A 22,340-nucleotide genomic window follows, 5' to 3' on the forward strand; every position below is an offset into this window, starting at 1 on the left:
TTTCACTGACTGAAGATCATTTTGCTTTTAGCTTCATGGTAAAAACTAACTTTTGGCCAACTGTTAAATACTTCTCTCTAAATAAACACCATGGTCAAACTTTAAAGATACCTATCTCTATCTATCCATACTGGTCCAGCCTACAATGCTTACTCCCAATGTCCTTCATTAAATGTTGATGCTTTTCTTCCCCCTTGCAGATTAGGTGCATGACTATTTTGAAGAGAACTGAGGCCAAGCTCTTCTCTTTTCCCCATCCTTTTTCTTACCTTGTGGGTTTTTGGTTATCAATACAGGAATAGGGTCAAACTCATCTTCAGCCACCTTGTCCGAGCCCTCAGGGACATCAAAACCTGAGATGAGATTACTATCTTCTGCAGCTTAATACAGAATGCAAGTACACAAGCAGAAACAACAGAGGTAGAGATTAGCAAATGAGAGAATGCGAAAGAGGCACAAAGATCTCAACTGTACAGCCCTGTTATTTCCAAAGGTGAAAGTACTCATCTTTCTGAGTTGAAATAAAAGTAGCAAAACTGGAAAATACAGAGATATAGAAAAAAATGCTTTAGAGTTGGTCATGTTAAGACTTTTATAAATGATTAGGGAGAAGGGTTCTTGGAAGAATTCTAAGATTTATAAGCCATTAATTATAATTATTGTGAGGTATCTCCTCAATGTCACTAATCCACAAAGGCATAGGAATAAGTCACTTGTCTTCACTGGGGGAACAGAGGCCTAACAATATTTGAAAAACTCAAAACCGGGACAGCGGGGGAGGCGGGGGAGGAGGAAGAGAATTGGTGGCTCTCTAAGAAGTAACCACTGTATGTATACAAGGCAAACAAAATACTGCTGGAAGGACTCACTGCACTGTGACTGGGAAAAAAAGACATTGAAACAACTCAGATGCCTCAGGGAATGCTGAGGCACAAGATTACACATACCGAGGCCTCAAGTAGAAGGTTTGTTAGAATGGTCTTCTCCATTCTAATTAAAGCTATCCTACCCGCAAGCAAGTGCTAGCTGAGCACCTATTCTGCAAATGATGCTTCTCTGTAATTCTACATTGCTGCTGACACACTCCTGCCAGACATCACTGTCTAAATAGGTAACTTCCCTCTACATAATCTATAAAAACATAATCATTTTAATGTTATCAGGGGTAAAAACAAAAACTCAGCTATTACCATTGCAAACCACAGGGGTGATTATTTTTAGTCATCCTGGGGAGTCTTCCTTCTTGAATTTTCTCCTGAAGGGACTTAAGCTCTTCTTTTTCTACGCATTTTCTCTTTCCAGAAGACTATTTTCCCTACCCAATCACAGAAAGTTCAGTAACAAAGTAAGCCAGGCATTGAGCCTGATACTGTCACAAACTACTCATTGAATAGAATCTGATTCAAGCTACCTCTGTCCAGCAGGATTTCAGACCACTATTAACCCAAGACTAAAAAATGAAAATGGTAGATTAGACAGAGAAATCCAGTAACCAATCATGACTTGAAGGTGAACTTCTACAAGTTCAAACTTACAGGACTGACTTTTGAGGAAAGATGCTTATTTCTTTATTGCAGTCATCACTACGCAATAACTTTGAATCAGATATGATAAAACCATTTTACATCTAAGGCCAACAAGCATCATATTGATCATTATAAGCAGATAGTAGATAGTCACTTCAACCATCTACTTGAATTGATTGCAAAGGTACCTAGCTTTTAAAGGTAACATGGAATATCTGCATTCTATGTTCTTGCCAGAAAGCAACACTTTCACCAATCTGTTGTCTAGGTCTTTTTTTAGATTTAATTTTATTTATTTTTAGTACCTGTCTGTTATTTTTTTTTTTTTTTAAGACACAGTCTTGCTCTGCTGCCCAGGCTGGAGTGTAGTGGTATAATCATGGCTCACTGTAGCTTTGCCCTCCTGGCCTCAAGCAATCATCTTACCTCAGCCTCCCAAGAAGCTGGTACCATCGGTGCATGCTGCCATGGCTGGCTAATTAAAAAATTTTTTTGTAGAGACTGAGACTCTGTATGTTGTCCAGGCTGGTCTCAAATTCCTGGGCTCAAGTGATCCTCCCACCTCAGCCTCCCAAAGTGCTGGGATTGCAGGCCTGAGCTACCATACCTGGCCTATTGTCTAAGTCTTAGCAAATATTCTCACTGAGAGGTATTATAACACAGTATGTAGGAGTACAAACTCAAGTTTTCCATATAAGGAGGTAGTTTTAAAACTTCACTAGTAAAGACTTTTGATAAGAAAAACTCTCAAAAGTTGTTTAGTTCTTTCCCCTCTAAGGACACATGTGGGCCTGAGAAGAAGAAAGTATTTACCTTTATGGACTGGAGCAGAGATTGCTGTGGGGGCAAACTCTTCCAGAAGGTCAGTAGTAGGGTTAGAGAGCAGAGAACAATCAAGCAGGGAATCTTCCCCGGTGAGAGAATCTGAGTCCAGATTCACAGCATCCCAGGTCAGTGATGGCATTAAGTGGCACACACAACAATATCATGAGATTAGATCTTAGCCTTTAAGTTACTGCATTTACACATTACACATACAAGCCAAAGTGGGACAAAGAAAACCAAAAGAAATCTGTGAAGCCTTCTGGATTTTCATCTACAGAAACATGTCTTTCTAGATTCCTCTTAACATTAATATAGAAATAGAGGATAATTTTTTGCTCAGAGGTTGCTGGTTAAACAGGTCTGTGATTTGGATGCTGAGCTAACTTTAGCACCTCAGTTCTTAGTGAATGCCATTTGGGAGAAAAAAATTTACAATTAGACTTTCACTTAAAGTTTCCCTAAACACTCACTGAAAGAAGTTACCATAGGACGAAGTATCCAAACTGTTTAGGAGAGGGTTGCCACTGGCTTATTATTAGCAGAATGCGACAAGATTAAACAGTACCTTCTAGAACCAGGTTCCCACGCACAATGCCTCTTACTAGTATTCTTTACATTGAAATTGGCCCTTTGAACATGATTTTGATTTCAGAAAACCAAGACAAAAACTCAAAGTTTTTTTTTTTTTTTTTGAGATGCAGTCTGGCTCTGTCCCCCAGGCTGGAGTGCAGTGGGGCGATCTTGGCTCACCGCAACCTCTGCCTCTGGGTTCAAGTGATTCTCCTGCCTCAGCCTCTCGAGTAGCTGGGATTACAGGCATGTGCCACCACACCCAGCTAATTTTGTATTTTTAGTGGAGACGGGGTTTCTCCATGTTGGTCAGGCTGGTCTCAAACTCCCAACCTCAAGTGATCCGCCCACCTCAGTCTCCCAAAGCGCTGGGATTACAGGTGTGAGCCACCACACCCGGCCTGAGTTTAAGCATTTTAACACAGGGATTGTTTTCTGAGAAAGTTTTCTAGGAGAAAACATTCAAATGAGGACAAGGAAAATAAATCATATTGTCTTTGGAGGTATTTTTTTTTTCACCTGCATGAATTTATCCACACGTTTCCTAGGCTTCTAACTGTTTCTATCCAAGTTTGAAAACCAGATACTTTTATCAAGGGAATTATGGACCCAAAAATAAAAAAAAGGTTACCAAATCTGTATTTGTGGGCAGTTAAGAAATTCTATTAAGACTGTAAGACTGAATTTTGAAATCAGGGTACAAGCAATATTAGATCTAGGGAAGACTTCAAGTTTGCCTACAATTTAACAGCAAATTACCTATACAAGATTAAAGCACTATGCTGGGAACAGAACATCAATATATAGAAGATGAGCTCCATGGCCATCACTGACATTGGTAGACTGGAAAGATGCACAGCAATCTGGAGGGTTAAGGGTGTCCTTACAGCTCAGTGGAGTTCTTTAATTAAGGACATAGAGGGATCCCGCCACCAGTGAAAAGAATCTTGAATAAAGAAATACTGTAACCAGAGAAAGCCCAGAGATTACTCCACAGAGAACATGGCTCCAAAAAGTACTCAGTTCTTTAGCAAGGAAATATATCCCTCAACATCTAGAAGCTGGGGCCGTAACAATTCAGTGTGTCCATTTCAGGAGGAAGTACCTGGGCTGCAAAAGAAGCCCGGGGTCGACCGGGTCACGTGAAAAGACTGGCTCAGAGGTTCACCGCACCGACCAGTCCCTGCAGCTGCAGAGACCCCTGACTGACCTGTGCGATTCGAGGCCACAGATTCCGTCTGAGATGGGAGGCGCTGGGGAACTGGGGGCTCCAGTCCTGGGATGAGACTCTCAACAGCAACGTCAGCTTTTTCTTTCGTAACAGAGCATTAAGAAGAGGAAAGGGTAAGGGAAAGGGAGTCAGAAGTTTCTTTAGGAAATTCTGTGAAGCTTTCTTCTTTTTTCAAATTCTCATTTTTTGAGATGGTGTCTCGCTCCTGAGCTCAAGCGATCTCTCCCACCTTGGCCTCCCAAAGTCCTGGGATTGCAAGCGTGAGCCACAGCACCCAGCCGTGTGAAGGCTTTCTTTTAACAGGTCTCTAAAATGCCAGTCTCAGGCAAGGTGGAAAGAACAGTAAGTTCCTTTATTTCTGCTGCTCTGAATGTCTAGGCTTCACTGAGCATGCGTGTGCAAGGCGAAACACTGCGGCCAGTCTCACTGATGATCAGTTCTCATAAACAAATTCGGAACATAAGCCGCTCAGCAAACCTCTTCCATGTCAGAAGAGATGGGTTGAAAGGCACCTTAATTTTTTCTGGTAATTTTGCTTTTATTAAGGGATAAACCTGGGGACAAATATCCTCTGTGCCATGTGAAGGCCATTAATCCATCTCAAACCCCATCCCAGGATGTAGCTGGGAGGCCTTTTACACCATGTGACACCCCTCAGCTGCAGGCCTACCTCTATGCAAGGTCATGGCACTTCTGAGTTCTAGGACTTTCTGCCCAAAGGCATTATTAGGTGTCTCATGATTGGAACCTCCTGAAGTACAGGGGCCTTGAACATTTTGCAAATTTGGCCTGCTTTGCTGTTGGAACACAGGGAAATGTGAGACAGGAAGCAGACAAAGCCCCTGCCCTGGATTCTATTTATGGGGCTTAACCAGTGGGCAAAATGTTTTCTCAGTTACTGATACTTGGTATATACACGGACCTTATAAAATTTTTAAAATTTTGTTTAAGATGGGTCTCTGTCACCTAAGCTGGTGGGCAGTGGCATGATAAGGGCTCACTTCAGCCTCAAACCCCCTGGTTCAAAGCGATCTTCTGTCTCAGCCTCCCAAAGAGCTGGTAGCACAGGTGTGCACCCCCAAACCTGGCTCATTAACAATTTTTTTTTGTAGAGATAGGGTCTTCCTATGTTTCCCAGGCTGGTCCCACTGCAGCTGGATGTACATGGGCCTTCTAAAGAAGAATCTGGGCTGGGCATGGTGGCTTACCCCTATAATCCCAGCACTTTGGGAGGCTGAGGTGGGTGGATCACCTGAGGTCGGGAGTTTGAGACCAGCCTGACCAACATGGAGAAACCCTGTCTCTATTAAAAATATAAAAAGTAGCTGGGCGTGGTGGTGCAAGCCTCGGGAGGCTGAGGCAGGAGAATCGCTTGAACCTGGGAGGCAGAGGTTGCAGTGAGCCGATATCAAGCCACTGCACTCCAGCCTGGGCAACAAGAGCGAAACTCTGTCTCAAAAAAATAAAAATAAAAATAAATAAAAAAATAAAAAGAATCTGCTAAATTTCATTAAGTTCAGCAAAGGTAAAGTCTAGTTAGAAACCAACTTTTTAAAGTTTTTCTAACTACATGTGAAACTTTTCACATTCCTCCTCATTCATAAGAGATCCACTTTAGAAATCTTAAGGTATTAAGAAAGGCAAAAAAATAGATGCTGTACCCCTGAAAAGCAGGGAAAACACTTCATTTGGAGTGATACAAGTGAGATTAAATAGCTTTGGCTTCTGGGGTGGCAGGGCTATTCCCTGGGGACTGGTTAACTAGGTACTTGTCATTCTTGAAACAGGCACACATATCATGCATGACTGAAGAAACAGAGATGATGACTTTACCAATTACAGCATCGGAAGTGCTACCAAAAGGATCTGTCATAGGCAAGAGGTCAGGGAGCAGAAGAGAAGTGTCAGGAGATTTGAGTCCCTCAATTAGTTTTTCTACGTTGGGCAGAGAGACAAAAAGAAAGCAAAAATGTAATGAGATATTAAAGCCAGTGGATCATTCACTATTCTCTAAGCAAACACATTTTAGGGGGGTTAATATTTGGTATAGATTCACCATAAAAATTAATGCTATTAACATCTTAACAACAGGCTTTCAAAATTGGAAGTTTAAAAATGATTACTTCCTCAAGTGAAGTAGTCACTTTGTAAGGCATTCAAGATGCTGCCCTGGCTGTGTCTGCTTGTTTTTATCTGAGGTGTAATTTGCATATAATAAAAGTCACCCATTTTAAGTGTACAATGTGGTTAGTTTGGACAAATGTATACATTCATATCATTACCACTGAAATGATACAGAACATTTCCAAAACCTGAGAAAATTCCTTCATACCCCTTTACAGTCAGTGCCTTCCTCTCACCACAGACCCTGGTAACATTTTACAGATCTGCTTTCTGTCCCTACAGCTTTGCCTTTTAAAGAATTTCCAGGAAGTGGAACCATAGAGTATGTAGTCTTTTGAGTGTGTGGTTTCCTTCCTGTGGCATAATGCCTTTGAGATGAAATTCATCTGTGTGGTTGCAAGTATCAATAGTTTGCTCTGTTTTTCTGCTGGGTCCTGTTCCATTGTATGGCTGTACCACACTTTGTTGATCCATTCACCAACTGATAAACATTTGGTTGTTTCCAGTTTTTAAGCTAGGAAAAATAAAGCTGCCATAAACATCTGCATATAAATATTTGTACGTTCATTTTCCTTCCTGGGCTTAGTTTTGAATCTCTCTCTCTTTTGGGGGGTTGGGGGGGACTTTATTTAGAAACAGTTTATAACTCACCAAGACAATCAATTCAACCACACCTAAGTTGACTTCAACGATCATTTATTGTCTGCCAGCTGTGCACCTGTGACATGCTGGCAGTCATATTATTCCATGGTCAAATCTCACAAAATTCACTTAAGCCGAAAATGGATTACTCTTGATGTCTTCTGGCCAAGAAATAAAAGGACGCCAGAGCCACCAGACTTGTCACACCTGGTAACTTAAAATGATTCTTCTAGCCCTGATCCATCAAGAACCCTCTATTTACCTTCAAGCTATTAAAGGTAAAGCATTAACTTGAAACAAAATAATGAATCATAGAATCTTACAGGAGGAAGGGAATTTAGAGCTCATATTTCCTGTTAAGAGGAGACTTAGATCACATAAATTCTGTAACTTGCCCAATTAAAGGCATGTCAACAATGTTCTTTTAAACCATGGAAATGTCATTAAGATAACTAAAATTAAAATGTTAGTTTGAGAAAAAGAAGTGACTTAAAGTCCAAGAACGTGTATATAACGTTGTAATAAATCTGTATTCTTCTAGGCCATTTGGGAATTGAGATAAGCAAGAAATAAATTGATATTCATGGAAAAACAGGAACCAAATTTTAGGTGATCTTCAGTTTAGGTGATCTGTAACTACACAGGTCAAACAAAAGAATGGATTTCAGAATCTTGGCAAGATAATTTGCTTTAGTATAATTAACACACTGCAGAAAAAGACTTACATGTAAAGCCAATTCACCATCTCTGGAGTCTATGGAATGTAGGTAGCTTTGAATTAAATGACATTAAGCTACATTTCTCATTTATACCTCGTTTGTATTTTAAAAAAAAGGAAGGACAGCTGGGCGCAGTGGCTCACGCCTGTAATCCCAGCACTTTGGGAGGCCGAGGTGGATGGATCACCTGAGGACAGGAGTTCAAGACCAGCCTGGCCAACATGGGGAAATCCACGTCTCTACTTAAAATACAAAAATTAGCCGGGTGTGGTAGTGCATGCCTATAGTCCCAGCCTGACCAACATGGCGAAACCCCGGGGCCTCTACTAAAAATACAAAAATTAGCCAGGCATGGTGGCACGTGCCTGAAGTCCCAGCTACTCAGGAGGCTGAGGCAGGAGAACTGCTTGAACTCAGGAGGCGGAGGCTGCAGTGAGCCAAGATTGTGCCATTGCACTGCAGCCTGGGTGACAGAGTGAGACTCTGTCTCAAAAAAATAAAATAAAACAATAAATAAATAAAAACAAAAAAAAGAAGGAAGAAAAAAGGAAGCTTTTCAGTTGCAGGAAAAAACCCTCACAGGGCACTAACCAAGTACACAAGTATAATTATATTAGCATTAACCTTACACTGTATATGATATTATAAGATGTGAAAAATATCTCTAATAATTTTCAGCATACTGGTAAAAATAAGATGGTTTTCCTAAAAAGTCTAACTTTGCATTGTTCCAAACACTAGTTTTTGCTTCATTCCTCTCTCCTCAAAAAACTGTCACTTAAAAAAATGAAATTATTTGCTTCTTTTAACTTAGCACTTACATATTTGCAATCTTGGAAAGCAATGGATAAAAAGTAAAGACCCAAAATTACTTGCTTGTCTTTCATACAGCAGTTTATCTTGATGCAAAACCTCAGGCTAGCATTCTTTCAGATTCTGAATTCTAGCCTCTCTGGTGACATGTTGTGACTCTGGCACAGTTCCTTAACCTTCTGACATTATCTCTTCATCTGTAAAATGGAGATGCCTCCCCCTACTTTTTTGTACTTGTCACTCAATACCATCTCCTCTAAGCTTTTCCCCACCTTCCTGCCGCATCAGGAATCTTCTGGAGCATCCTGCACTCAATTCTCTTGCAGCCCTTAAACATGACTGAAGGTAGGGAAGGGTCTTATGAACCTTTGTATCCCAGTTCTTGGTTTCCCCTCAGATGCCCTGCCACATCTATGCCTTTTGGCTTGACTGGGGAGGTGGAAAGAACAGGAGTTGCAGAAGAATCTCCCTCTTTTCTTTTCTTTTTTTCTGAGATGGAGTTTCACTCTTGTCACCCAGGCTGGAGTGCAATGGCACAATTTCAGCTCACTGCAACCTCCCCCTCCCATGTTCAAGCGATTCTCCTGCCTCAGTCTCCAGTAACTGGGATTATGAGTGTGCACCACCACACTCAGCTAATTTTTGTATTTTTAGCAGGGATAGGGTTTCACTATGATGGCCAAGCAGGTCTCGAACTCCTGACCTCAGGTGATCCACCCACCCTGGCCTCCCAAAGTGCTAGGATTACAGGTGTGAGTCACTGAAGTCACTGAGCCCAGCCTTTTTTTTTTTTTTTTTTTCTTTTTCTTTTTTTTTAAAGAGATAGGAGGATAGCGCTCTGTCACCCGGGCTATGGAACGATCACAGCTCACTGCAGCCTCGAACTCCTGGGCTCAAAAGATTCTCCTGCCACAGCCTTCTGAGAAGCTAGGGCTACAGGCATGTACCACCATGCTTGGTTAATTTTTTTTATTTTTCATTTTATTAGAGATGGGGTCTCGCTATGCTGCCCAGGACAGTCTTGAGCTCCTGGCCTCAGTTAATCCTCCTGTCTCAGCCTCCTGAGTTGCTGACATTACAGGTATAAGCCACTGAACCTGGCTCAAGAATCTAATATTTTTATAAGTCATGAGCAAAAAAGCATGTGGGAAGGTAAAGAAGTACATGAGTGTACACGTGTTGTGTGGCAAGACAGAATAGTGTAAACTGCCTAATTTAGGGAGGCTTGTTTTGTGACCAAACCTCAAAGTAACAGGCTATTCACATAGATAACTTGTATGGTCACGGCTGCTTGGGAATACTCAAATACAAGAAATGTCGGAGGGAGGAGCTGCAGACAGAACAATACCAGGTACAAAGCTGGGAGTGAGAGCACAGGCCACGTCTATGTAAGGTGGACAGCTGTGCAAAAAGCTACTTGGACTCCCAGGATTCTCACAGGGAGGGAAGGTTCCCAGTGACTCAGTGGGCCTTCAGGTGCCATCACAATGACGGACATCACTTACATTTGTAGAGCTTAATATCAAATATTTTCATTCATTATTCAAAAACCCCTGGGTTTGAGAATACTAATACAGTTTAACAGAATGAAGATCAGAGACTATGAGAATGTGTGACCTGCCCAAAGTCACAGATTAGACATGGTAGAGCCTGGACTTGTCTTTGAAGTTCTCTCTGTATCTGTCTAGGGGTCTGCCTATCTCCATCAATAAAGGAATATGAGTCTTCACATAGACATGGTCCCAGGGACAATGGTAATGTTATCAGACAGGTTAGTACTGGAAAGAACCTCACATCTTATGTAATTCAGCCTTCTCATTTATAAATGAAGAAACCAGCTCCAGAAAGTTAAGGTAACTTGCCAAAGATCTCACAGCAAGTAAGCAAGAGAGCTAGCTAGCTGATACTAAGACTCAGATATTTGACCACACTAGAGATTAATTCTTCTGGTTTAACTAAAGTTTTGATTGCTTAAAAACAAAAGGACTCTTAGGAGAGGTCACATCTAAAGCTATTACTGGTCATTTTTGGCCATTGTAAATGAAGAACTTGAGAAAAGGATATAATGGGAGGCGTAAGAAAGGCTATAGGATGCTGACAGTCTGTAACTCATGGAGCCTGGAGGCCTTCCATCTGCATCAAGGGCTGGCCCTGATATCCTTTGTTTTATAAATTCTGTCCTTTCTCTTACGGTTTAATAGAAACACACTGAAGCCAAGTATCATGATGAAGAACTGCATGGAGAAGAACAGCACAGAGAAGAGAGTGGTGAATGTAGGAAACTGTAGAAGTGTTTCTTAAGATCCAAAAACATCAAACTTCACATCAGCATATCGTGACTTAGTGCTATCTAATGAACAAAGATCTTTTTTCCCCATGAGTTATGAGAAGTAGCTTCTTTGGCTGCAAAGGCAAAAGCTTTTCTTCTGGGACAGTTCACACCTGAAATGTACAAAGACCGACACTGTTATTCTCAATTATTTAAGGGGACAGACCAACAAAACCCCCAAATTATTTATAAATTGTATTTTAGAAATGATTTAATCTTCCTAAGAAATGTTTGTGAAAAGCAGTGGACAATTCTGAAGAGAAGAAAATGGTACAGTTTTGCATTAGTTTTTGTTTGTTTGGTTTGTTTTGTTTTGTTTTTGAGATGGAGTTTCGCTCTTGTTGCCCAGGCTGGAGTGCAATGGCACGATCTCGGCTCACTGCAACCTCCACTTCCTGGGTTCAAGCGATTCTCCTGTCTCAGCCTCCCGAGTAGCTGGGATTATAGGCGCCTGCCACCACACCCAGCTAATTTTTCTTATTTTTATTAGAGATGGGTTTCGCCATGTTGGCCAGGCTGGTCTCAAACTCCTGACCTCAGGTGATCCAAAGTGCTGGAATTACAGGTGTGAGCCGCTGCGCTCAGCCAAGTTTTGCATTAGGCTTACTCTGATATTTTTAGAACTGACTCCAGACTCTAAATGTGTGTGTGTGCATGTGCGTGCGCGTGTGTGTGTGTCTGAGGGAGGTGAACAAGGGTTGAATAACTATCGGGTACAATGTTCAGTACCTGGGTGATGAGATCAATTGTACCCCAAACCTCAGCATCATGCTATGTACCCAGGTAACAAACATGCACACGTATCCCCTAAATCTCGAATATAAGTAGAAGTTATAAAAAAAGATAGAGAGTATCATTTTATTGATTTATTTTTACCTTTTATTGTGATACTATACATTTTTGGGATTTTAGCTGGGGCCTGCAAAATCCCAAAAAATAAAGAGCAAAAGAGCCTGAATTTAAGTTGCCTGATTTTTCTAAGCAATTTTCTCAGCTGTAAACAGATTAAGAACTACTTTAAAGTGTTGTTGGGATTAAAAGGGTGTATTTATCAGAATGAATGCGTGTGTATAAATAAAGCGTTTGGTACATAAAAGGGGATTAACATCTCTTTTAAGTAAGAGGACTAGATGGGCCTAGGGCTCACTAGGCCACAGGTGCCTGTGATTACGGTAGTGAATATGGGTCAAGTTCCATATTTTACTCAAGTGCCTTGGGTGAGAACAGAATAAGCAGAACTGTTAGAATAAAGTGAAAGGTGGGGATGAGGCAGGATGGTCTAACAGAGAGATAGACAAGGTACTAAGAAACAGGAGACCTGTTCTGCACTAAGTGTGTGTAGTACTTTGGGCAAATCTCTTACTCTCTCTAGATTGAAGTTCTCTTATTGACAAAATGAAGATAAACTGGCCAGGCGGAGTGGCTCATGCTTGTAATCCCAGCACTCCTACCTCAGCCTCCAAGTAACTGGAACTACAGATGTATGCCACCATGCCTGGCTAACTTAAAACTTTTTCTTTTTTTTGAAAAATTGGGGTCCCTGTATGTTACCCAGTCTTGTCTCAAACTCCTGGCCTCAAGTGATCCACCCATCTCAGCCTCCCAAAGTGCTGGGATTACAGGAGTAAGCCACCATGTCCAGTCCCTCTCTTAAAATATCAAAAGAGATGCTGGCTCTGGGGCTCACCCCTGTAATCCCAGCGCTTTGGGACACTGAAGTAGGTGGATCACCTGAGGTCAGGAGTTCGAGACCAGCCCGGCCAGCATGGTGAAACACAATCTCTACGAAAAATACAAAAATTAGCCAGGTGTGGTGGTGCATGCCTGTAATCCGAGCTACTCGGGGGGCTGAGGCAGGAGAATTGCTTGAAGCCAGGAAGCGGAGGTTGCAGTGAGCTGAGATCGCACCACTGCACTCCAGCCTGGGCGACAGAGCGAGACTCCATCTCGGGAAAAAAAAAAAAAAAGAGGACAGGTACCTACTTATACAGGCTAATAAAACCAAGGGCTTGCTCAAGGCCCATTCTGACTCTAGTTAAGAATATGACCAGGAGGAGCAGAACAGGCTGAACGGACAGACACGGAAGGGCCGAACACGAGCCCCACCAAAAAAGAGGACGCAGCTGCTCCAGCCTTGTGGCTTTGAAATCTATGTTCTGTCTGACTTGGGGTGTAAGCCCTGAAGTCTCATGATGAGAGATGATGTTTTAAAACTCTAGTCACCCTAAAAAAGAAATAAAATAAAACGAAATCTAGTCACTCTAAAGAGTTCTTAGCATTGAGAAACCATTTGTGATATCTGCAAGTTGGAAGCAAAAGTCCAACATCATGCCCCATTCCAAGTTCATTTTAGAGAATTAAATCTGCAGAAAGATAAGCTTTCCAGAGTAAAAACACATACTATGACCAACCTTGGACTTCTCAGTATCACGAGACTGCAGTTGGAAATGAGGAAGATGCCAGGCCAAAAGTTATGAGAAGAATGCCCGTCTTGATGACAAACCATTGAGAAAACACAGCTTCTCTTGCTTAACTTCTCAAGAGATGATGAAGTGCCATAAACCAAGAGGCACTTTTTTAAAAAAAAGATTTTAATTCTAAGAAGCAGCACTGATGGGGCAATGAATGCCTTCTTGCTTAGTCTGTGGAAAACCGAGATCAGTACTGCAGAGTTGTTATAAAAATCGTTTCCTCAAATCCTTGTGCATTGTTGGTGGGGATGTAAAATGAGGCAGCCTCTATGGGAAACAGTGGTCCTCAAAAAGTTAAAAGTAGAATTAGCATATGATCCAGCAATTCCATTTCCGGGTATATACCCAAGAGAATTGAAAGCAGGATCTGGAAGAGATATTTGTACACTCAATGTTCACAGCCGCGTCACTCACAAAAGACAAAAGATGGAAGCAATCCAAGTGCCGATTAACAGAGGAAAGGAGAAAGAAAATGTGGTATATACATACAATGGACTATTAGCCTGAGAAAGGAAGGAAATTCTGACATATGCTACAACATGAATGAACCTTAAGGATACGATGCTAAGTGAAATAAGCCAGTCACAAAAGGACAAATACTGTATGATTCCACTTATATTCGGTTCCTAGAGTAGTCAAATTCATAGATACAGAAAATAGAGTGACGGTTGCCAGGGGCTGGGAAGAAGGGAAAACAGAGAGTTGTTGTTTAATGGGTACAGAGTTTCAGTTTTGCAAGATGAAAAAAGGTGGGTGGATGGATGGTAGTGATGGCTGCAAAACAATAAGAATGTACTTAATGCCACTGAACTGTACACTTAGAAATGGTTAAAATGGTAAATCTCATTACGTACATTTTACTACAATTTAAAGAATGATTTAAAAATATTGTCCCCAATTTTCAGAGAAAATTCCTCAATCTTTCTAATATATATCTATGTGTGTGTACATACACACACACACATTTTTTGAGAGACAGGGTCTCGCTCTGTCATACCCAGGCTGGAGTGCAGTGGTGTGATCATAGCTGATTGCAGCCTCAAACTTCTGGGCTCAAGGGATCCTCCTGCCTCAGCCTCCCAAGTAGCTAGGACTACAAGCATGCACCACTACGCCTGGCTAATTTAAAACATTTTTTTCTTTTTTTTTTTTTTTAGAGACAGGGTCTCACCATGTTGCCCAGGCTGGTCTCAAACTCCGGGGCTCAAGTGATCCTTTCGCTTTGGTCCCGCAAAGTGCTGAGATTATAGGCATAAGCCTGGCCCAGCCTCTTTTCTACCATATTTTAAAACGCTGGTACTACTTGTAGCTTATCTGTTTCCTAATGCATACAGAAGGCAAATAAATGGACAAGCAGCATTTGAGCATCAATGAAACACTCACTAGCCACGCATCATTTGGCAGCTTTGTAAGCATACAAATGTTCATGGCTATGATTTTCATATTCCAGACCTTCTAAGAAAATCGGTTTTATAGTGCTTTGAAAAATAAAAGCGTTCCTTAAAACAAACCAGCGAACCAACCTACAATTATCCAGTGCCCTTTACCCATAGTTTGACAATCACTGTATCCAGGAAATCTATTTTAATGGCTCTCAGTTGTGTAAAAGTTAAGGGTCATAAGAGCAAGTTTAATTTCAACAAGAGAAAAATATCACTTTATGATAACTAGGACTGCCCCATTGGGAATAGGGATGTAGAACCAAAGTGGAAACAGCATTTCCCATCTTTATAGTAATTTAAAATTCACACAGAAATTTCAAATATATGATTTCATCTAAACCTTGAGAACACCCCATGAGGTAGGTTTCAGTATTGCCAATTTTAAGGATAAGAACGCACAATTTAAGTGATTTGACCACAATCACCTAGCCACTAATGGCTAGAACTCAGGTCTAACAGTTTCAAATCTATTTTTGTATTTCCCAAAGCCTTGAATTTAGCTCTCTGGTCAAAGGCTTTATTGATCTAGGAACTGTCCCAAAGATAAAAGAAACATCCACCGTTTGGGGACTGTGGGCAAGAGAAGGAATGTGTGGCCCAGCACAGTCAGAACAACACTAAGGCCTCACTTCCTCACCCACACAATGAGGGCGTTACTTGACATTACCACCTACCACTCCCCAGTATCTGTAAGATCAAAGGTACTTGTATGTGATCATTTTAAAAGTATAAAATAAAAATGTTAAAAGTCATTGAAAGGCACGGTCTTCAGGAGACTGAGAGTCCATGAGTCTTTTTTTTGTGTGTGAGATGGAGTCTTGCTCTGTCACCCAGGCTGGAGTGCAGTGGCGCAATCTTGGCTCACTCCAATCTCTGCCTCTCGGGTTCAAGCAATTCTTCTGCTTCAGCCTCCTGAGTGGTTGGCACTACAGGTGCCCACCACCATGCCCAGCTAATTTTTGTATTTTTAGTAGAGACGGGGTCCCACCATGTTGGCCAGGTTGGCCTTGAACTCCTGACCTCAGAGCTCTGATCCACCCGCCTCGTCCTCCCAGAGTGCTAGGATTACAGGTGTGAGCTACCACGCCTGGCCAATTCTTTTTTTTTTTTTTTTTTTTTTGAGACAGAGTCTTGCTCTGTCACCCAGGCTACAGTGGAGTAGTGTGATCTCAGCTCACTGGAAACTCCTCCTCCAGGGTTCAAGCAATTCTCCTCAGTCTCCCGAGTACCTGGGACTACAGGCGCATGCCACCATGCCTGGCTAATTTTTTTATTTTTTGTAGAGACAGGGATTTCATCATATTGGTCAGGCTGGTTTCGAACTCCTGACCTCAGGTGATCCACCCGCCTCGACCTCCCAAAGTGCTGGGATTACAGGTGTGAGCCACCACACCCAGCCTCTCATGATTCTTATCATCAGTATAGCTGAGAGTAGATGAATATGTATACAAAACAAAGAAAGAAAACCAGGCAAAAAACCTGACTGGTGTCCATAGTGGGCTGGTGGTGTGACAGACTGCTTGCTTTTTGCAGGGTAAAACCAAATTTGTAGTTTCCCCAGGTTCCAGAGACACGGAACCCTGAGCCCTTTCCTCACTCAGTATTTAAAAATGTTAAAAAAGGATGCAGTGGCCTTGATATAGAAGCTGTGTAACTGAATGTGCTAGAGGCTGAATGTTAAAATAAGCAGAATAGTCAAAGCCACCGTGGGTAATATAATATACTTAGCACAATTCTGCAGGACACCGTGAAAGGACGGGGCTAAAGGACCTGCTGAGCCTAGCTACTATTCTCATCAGCCCAGGGGCTGGCAGCTGCCTGACACTGTGGGCTGTGTCTTCCTTTATTCACTCTCAAAGAGTGGGTGTGGGGGGACTCTCCAGGAGTTGGCAAGGTGCAGATGGAAGGCTATGGAGCCAGTCGTCTCGTGCCTGGGAGCTGGGATAGAAATGGAGGGCAATGGGGCCACCTAAAGGCTTCCAGCCTCTGGTTTTATTTCATTCATTTGTCTGATCTGTAAATACTCACTGAGTGAATACAGGCAGTGTCCTTGGCACAGCTGATAAAGGTGGTAAATAAGACAGATGAGGCCCCACCTCAGACAGTGATAAGATAAGGAAAGACAGACTATGTCCTGACAAGGGCTATGAAGAAAAAGTGCCTGGGCATGTGACTGGGAGTGCCCGTTGGACCACACTGGGCCTTCTGAGCAGACGGCATTTAAACTGAGACCCACAAGTCGAATGACACAAGGGAACAAAGCTGAAGGGAAGGCTTTCCAAGCTGAGCACCAGCAAGTGCAAAGTCCCTGGGGTGGGAACGAGCTCAGCTTGTTGGAGGAAAGACAAGATGGAGAGGAAGAGCGCTATCAGCTGAGATTAGAGGGGCAGGCGAGGGCCACACCACTTAGGGCCTTGCAGGTTGCACTAAGCAGCCTGGATTTTATGCCCCATCAGTGATGTGAGAATTCGCCAGCACACAGAAGAGTTAACTGTCTAACTTACGTATTCAACAGATGAGTCCAGTCTGACAGAGCGGAAAGTAAATAGCACACTCCTGGAGTTCTCTATTAAAATGTCTCATTTTAGTTGATCTTTTCACTGAAACCCAAGAGAGGTCTTGGCTTAATTGGTATTAAAGTGTATACCAGTAACATTTCAGCAGGAATCCACAGGGATGAAACAAGCATGGAGAACCAGGAGACAGGAAAGAAGACAAGAAGGCAGCCAGGATGGCAGTCAGCTGGCTCTGGTGGCCCCAGATGCATTTCCACAAGCTGGAGCCGATTTCCTGAGCCACCTGGGGCATGTGCCTGGCTCTTCAACCCTGATCCAGAGGACTCCTGTGACAGCTGCACAGGACAGTTATTTGCCTGAGGGCCCTCATCCTCTGCCCTGTGCAAAGACGCCTTCCTCCTGGCTTCTGCAGCCCATGAGCTACCTAAGCAACAGCAAAGCAAGAACCTGAAGGGGTGTCAAAACGAGAATGCCTCCATCACCTCTTTCCCTTGTCTGATCCCATGATTACCAAAACAGGGAGGAAAAGACAGTCAGCCCCAGCTGGAGTTTACAGCCCACACTTTTCTAACCTTCTGTTCAAAATGAACTTGTCCAAGTACTGCCAGGCATACCTGAAAAGTGCAAAGGAAGAAAGCGCCTCTATTTCATTCCTTTCTTCCTTTAAACTACCCTGTATTGAATCATTCCTTAGTGGTTTTTGATATTTTTAAGCTACATCTAGCTCCAGTAAGCTATACAGTTATAGAGTACCACCTGATCAAGGCAAGTGTTTGCTTCTCCTTAGAGGGGTAAACAAATTTGTCTAAAAATAAAAATCAAAAACTGTCTTGGTGCCCTAGCTGCAGTCTGTCTTAGTAAGTGATGGTGGGAAGACTTGGTAAAGGATATGAACATCGCAATCACTCCAATCTTGAAGCAAGCAATCAAATACCTTTAATATTTTGGGAGAGAAAAAGAACCAAGCCAGTCCTATCAGTTCAAGGTCAAGAGTTGGCAGGGGCAACAATGGGAAAAAAGAAAAAATGATCAGAAGCAAAACAGCTGTCAACTGCTTCTAAGGAGCTGGAACAATTTGCTTTTGTGAAGAGACTGACAGATAAGAGAAAGGACGGCCACTCTTTCCCACATCACTCCTCCCACCAAAAAGAGTAGGGGAGGAAGGCTGGAAGGAAAAGTTTTGGCAACTTGAACTCCAAATGGGAAGCATCCAGTCACTGTTCCAAAAGTTCTTTCCGTCAGAACACACCAACCACTTTCTACTTTTTAGACTGATACTTAAAATTGAGATATGGTGGACTACAAGAGACATTGAAACTCCTGCAGTCCAATGCACTTCACTGATGAAGATCCGAGCCCAGAAGGTTTTTCAGGTAGGGGCAGAGGCTGGAAGGGAACCCAGGTTTCCTGACTCACATTCCCTATTAATTATTATCACATTCCCTAATTTTTATTATGTGTTTTTATATTATAAAATAAAAAGACATTATAGAAAAGTAAGAACTGAACAAAAGTCACCCATTATCACGCTATCACCACTATTCATATTTTGTTCACTTTGTCATGTGCTTACAGGCTCCCCGCCATTGTCATAATCATATTGGACTAATGTTCTTTCCAATACATAGGCCCCTCACGTCACCTTTAACACCATCAAGGATGAAAAACTGAACACTGATATAATATGGAAATCAATCTGGTATAACCTGAACTGATTTTATCTTTGCTAAGGGCTAGTACCCTCCAAGACAAGTTTACCCCTCTTACTGAGTAAAACTATGCAACAGCAGCCTATTATTAGGGCTTGGAATTCAGATCCTTTTCATGGGGTGTTTAAGGCAGAACTTTCCACAGGGACATGCAAATCAAGCTGTTTAACCTCAGAACATTTCTATTTACCTACCTGGTGCATCAGGTACTTGAAGAGGAATGAAAGGATCAGACACACTTAGAAGTGGGAGGCCAGAGTCCACAGTCTGCCCACCCTTCCTTTTTTCAGCTGGAGTTAGGTTGGAGGGGAAGGAGTCAGGAGAGAAAAAAAGAGAAAAGCAAAAATACCAAGTAAATCTAGGTAAGTTTACCCTCTATTAATGCAACAGTTCAAACTACAGAGTAAGTCTAAGCCTAGAATAAAAGGGGATGAGTGGCTGTAGCCCAGTGAACAGCAAAGTATCTATGAGATATTCAACCTGGTCCCCTCCCCCACTTTTTTTTTTTTTTTTTTTTTTTTTTTTTTTGAGATTATGTCTCGCTCTTGTCCACCAGGCTGGAGTGCGATGGTGCAATCTAGGCTCACTGCAACCTCCGCCTCCCCAGTTCAAGCGATTCTCCTGCCTCAGCCTCCTGAGTCGCCCACCACCACGCACGGCTAATTTTTGTATTTTTAGCAGAGACAGGGTTTCACCATGTTGGTCAGGCAGGTCTCCAACTCCTGATCTCAGGTGATCCGCCTGCCTCAGCCTCCCAAAGTGCTAGGATTACAGGCGTGAGCTACCGTGCCTGGCTCAGTCTGGTCCTTGTAACATATTATGAGATGCAATTAATGATAAAACCAGGATATTCATATGTCTGAAATTCCACTTCTTTCTTGGATATACTGCAATCTACAGTATTTCAGAATGTCTAGAGGAGGTATTGTGCATATCACACATTTTAGCACATAAACATTAACACTACCTGTTTTGTAATCTAGCATGTGTATAGGTACTTCCTATGTGTCTATCACCCTGTTGAGGTCCTTTAAGGACTAAGTCCTACTATATCACCATGATGTCTAATACAGTGATAGGTAGACACACAGAAAGCGGCAGAAAAAGATTTCTTGCCTATTGCAAAGTTAGACAAGCCCTAATCTCTGTACTATATTTAACATGCGATTGGCATTCATTCTATATTTGGCAAAATATAGATTTACAGAAATCTATACACCCTATGGAATAACAGAGCTTGACGTGGTCTCAGAATTTTCTGGCACAATTTTCTTATTTCCCATAAAAGAAAATGAAGCCTAAAAGTTAAAGACTAGCCAGAGGTAGGATCAGAAGCCAGGTTTCTTGGTTTCCACATGATCATTCTTTTTTTCTTTTTTCTCTAAGAGACTGAGGTCTTGCTATGTTAACCAGGCTGGACTTAAACTCCTGGGCTCAAGCGATCCTCCCACCTCAGCCTCCCTAGTAGCTGGGACTACAGGCACACACCACCACATGCAGCTTTACATTATCATTCTTTTATTTTCTTTCTTTTTTAATTTTTGAGATGGAGTCTTGCTCTGTCACCCAGGCTAGTGTGGTGCAATCTCGGCTCACTGCAACCTCTGCCTCCCAGGTTCAAGCAATTCTCCACCTCAGCCTCTCTGCCAGGTGGCAGGCGCCTGTAATCCCAGGTGCCTGCCACCACACTGGGCTAATTTTTGTATTTTTTAGTAGAGACCGGGTTTCACCATGTTGTCCAGGCTGATTTTGATCTCCTGACCTTGTGATCCACCTGTCTCAGCCTCCCAAAGTGCTGGGATTACAGGCGTGAGCCACTGTGCCCGGCCATACATTATCATTCTTTACTCTGCATTTTAGTATTCAGTTTGTTCATTAATTAAAATCTCATTTTGTTTGTCAGCTGTCTTTCTAGAAAAAAAAAAAGCCTCATTTTGTTTCTATAAAGTGGGTTTTTAAAAAACGTTTTATTTTGAAGTTATACAGAATCACAAGAAGTTCCTGCACATAGAGTCCTATGAACCCTTCAACCAGCTTCCCCCAATGATGTCTTATATAAACTGTAGCCAGAGATCGCCAACATCGGCACAGTACTGTGGCCCTAGGCTCCTCGGTGCTCACCAGTTGTTACGTGGCCCTATTTGTGCATGTGCGTACTGTTCTTTTCTTCTTCCCTCAGTGCTGAGGTCGTCCATACCTCCAGCTCTGGGACCCCACCCGCACCCTCTGCTCCATTCTCCCTCCACATCACCCCACCCCACCCCACTCATGTCTCTCTGCCTCTTTTCATCTCGCTGCCTGGACATCCCTGTCTTTCTCAATGACCCCTGAATCCCTCCTTCTCAGCCTGAGTGGTGCTGGGTTGAATTTGGAAATCGTAGGGCTCAGCATCCCCTCTACTAATCCCCTTGGCCTGGGCCATCAAATGTGGGACATTTCTTTTCACCTCTCTTGGCCTCACTGTTGTGTCTGTAAAATGGGCTTGTGGAGGAGTCAAAGTGCTGGGCATGTGTCGGCATCACTGGCAGCATCTCCGTGGGCACCTGGCTCTGATTTCCTTCTTTCCCTGTCTCGGACTTTACCTGTCTCTGAATCTTGGTCTCTCTCCAGTTCTGCCTCTGGCATGAGGAGGATGCTCTGGGGTCTACTGGGCAGCTGTGATGAGGTGGGAGAGTTTCCACCCCACCCACCTCTATTCCACATTTCTCGTAGTCAGTGGCTGACCAGGCCTCTTTCTCCCCACCTCCCCTGCCCCTGAGAGCCCAGTGCCCCAGTTCCTTGCCCTTGCCTACTCAGTACCCAGCATCTCTTGAATAGACTCTGCCACTGTCACAGCAGCCACCTCTGCCACCCTTAATGCTACCTCCTCGGGGCCAGCAAGATGTAGTCTGAGATGCATGATCACGTGGAAGGCAAAGGTGGGATTGCTGGATGGACCGGCAACCTTTCCAGCACCTGGAATCTGGCCGCCTCCTTTGCATCCTGGCTTCAAAGACATATGGGCTTTCACTCCAGAGGCCCTTGAAATGTGGGAACCCAGTGCCCCAGGCCCAGACACGGAGGAGGCGGCATGTGTGATGCCTACCATTCCTCAGGTGTGCAGGAATCTCCCAGCCCCAGCTCAACTAGATGGGTAACGGGCAAAGGCAACAGGGACGACAGGGGTGTTAATGCCCAGATGTGGCAGAAGGGAATGGGGAGGTGCAGTGGCATCCCCTCAGTGGGTAACCTCCTCCGTCACCTCCACAGCCATGTCCTACCCAGTGGTCGGTCAGCCCCAGTGTGCCAGCAGTTGCCACCAGACCCAGCTCAGTGACTGGCACACTGGACTCTCACTGGACTCTCAGGACTGTGAGCATCTGCCCTCTTCATCTCCAGGTCTGCCCTGGGAAGTGGGGATGGGAGGCAAGGTCACTTCCAACC

General features: G+C 43.1%; 1 protein-coding gene across 14 annotated transcripts in view; it reads right to left on the minus strand.

Moving 5' to 3' along the window:
• AAK1 (AP2 associated kinase 1) overlaps window positions 1–22,340 on the minus strand; it is a 184,650-nt gene that overhangs the window by 19,338 nt on the left and 142,972 nt on the right. For 4 of the 14 annotated variants that reach the window (XM_007970351.3, XM_007970350.3, XM_007970362.3 and 1 more), the window contains exons 17-21: window positions 19,112–19,207; window positions 5,986–6,087; window positions 4,132–4,233; window positions 2,340–2,450; window positions 270–380 (exon numbers count right to left, since the gene is read on the minus strand). The exons of 2 other annotated variants lie outside the window; for them this stretch is intronic. In XM_007970351.3, coding sequence (XP_007968542.3) covers window positions 270–380; window positions 2,340–2,450; window positions 4,132–4,233; window positions 5,986–6,087; window positions 19,112–19,207 — 522 coding nt within the window. The remainder of the gene's footprint in view (window positions 1–269; window positions 381–2,339; window positions 2,451–4,131; window positions 4,234–5,985; window positions 6,088–19,111; window positions 19,208–22,340) is intronic. 8 more of the 14 variants (XM_007970358.3, XM_073023051.1, XM_007970352.3 and 5 more) reach the window with 7 other exon arrangements.

Source organism: Chlorocebus sabaeus, chromosome 14 (assembly GCF_047675955.1).
Source record: "Chlorocebus sabaeus isolate Y175 chromosome 14, mChlSab1.0.hap1, whole genome shotgun sequence".
NCBI classification, from domain to species: domain Eukaryota; kingdom Metazoa; phylum Chordata; class Mammalia; order Primates; family Cercopithecidae; genus Chlorocebus; species Chlorocebus sabaeus.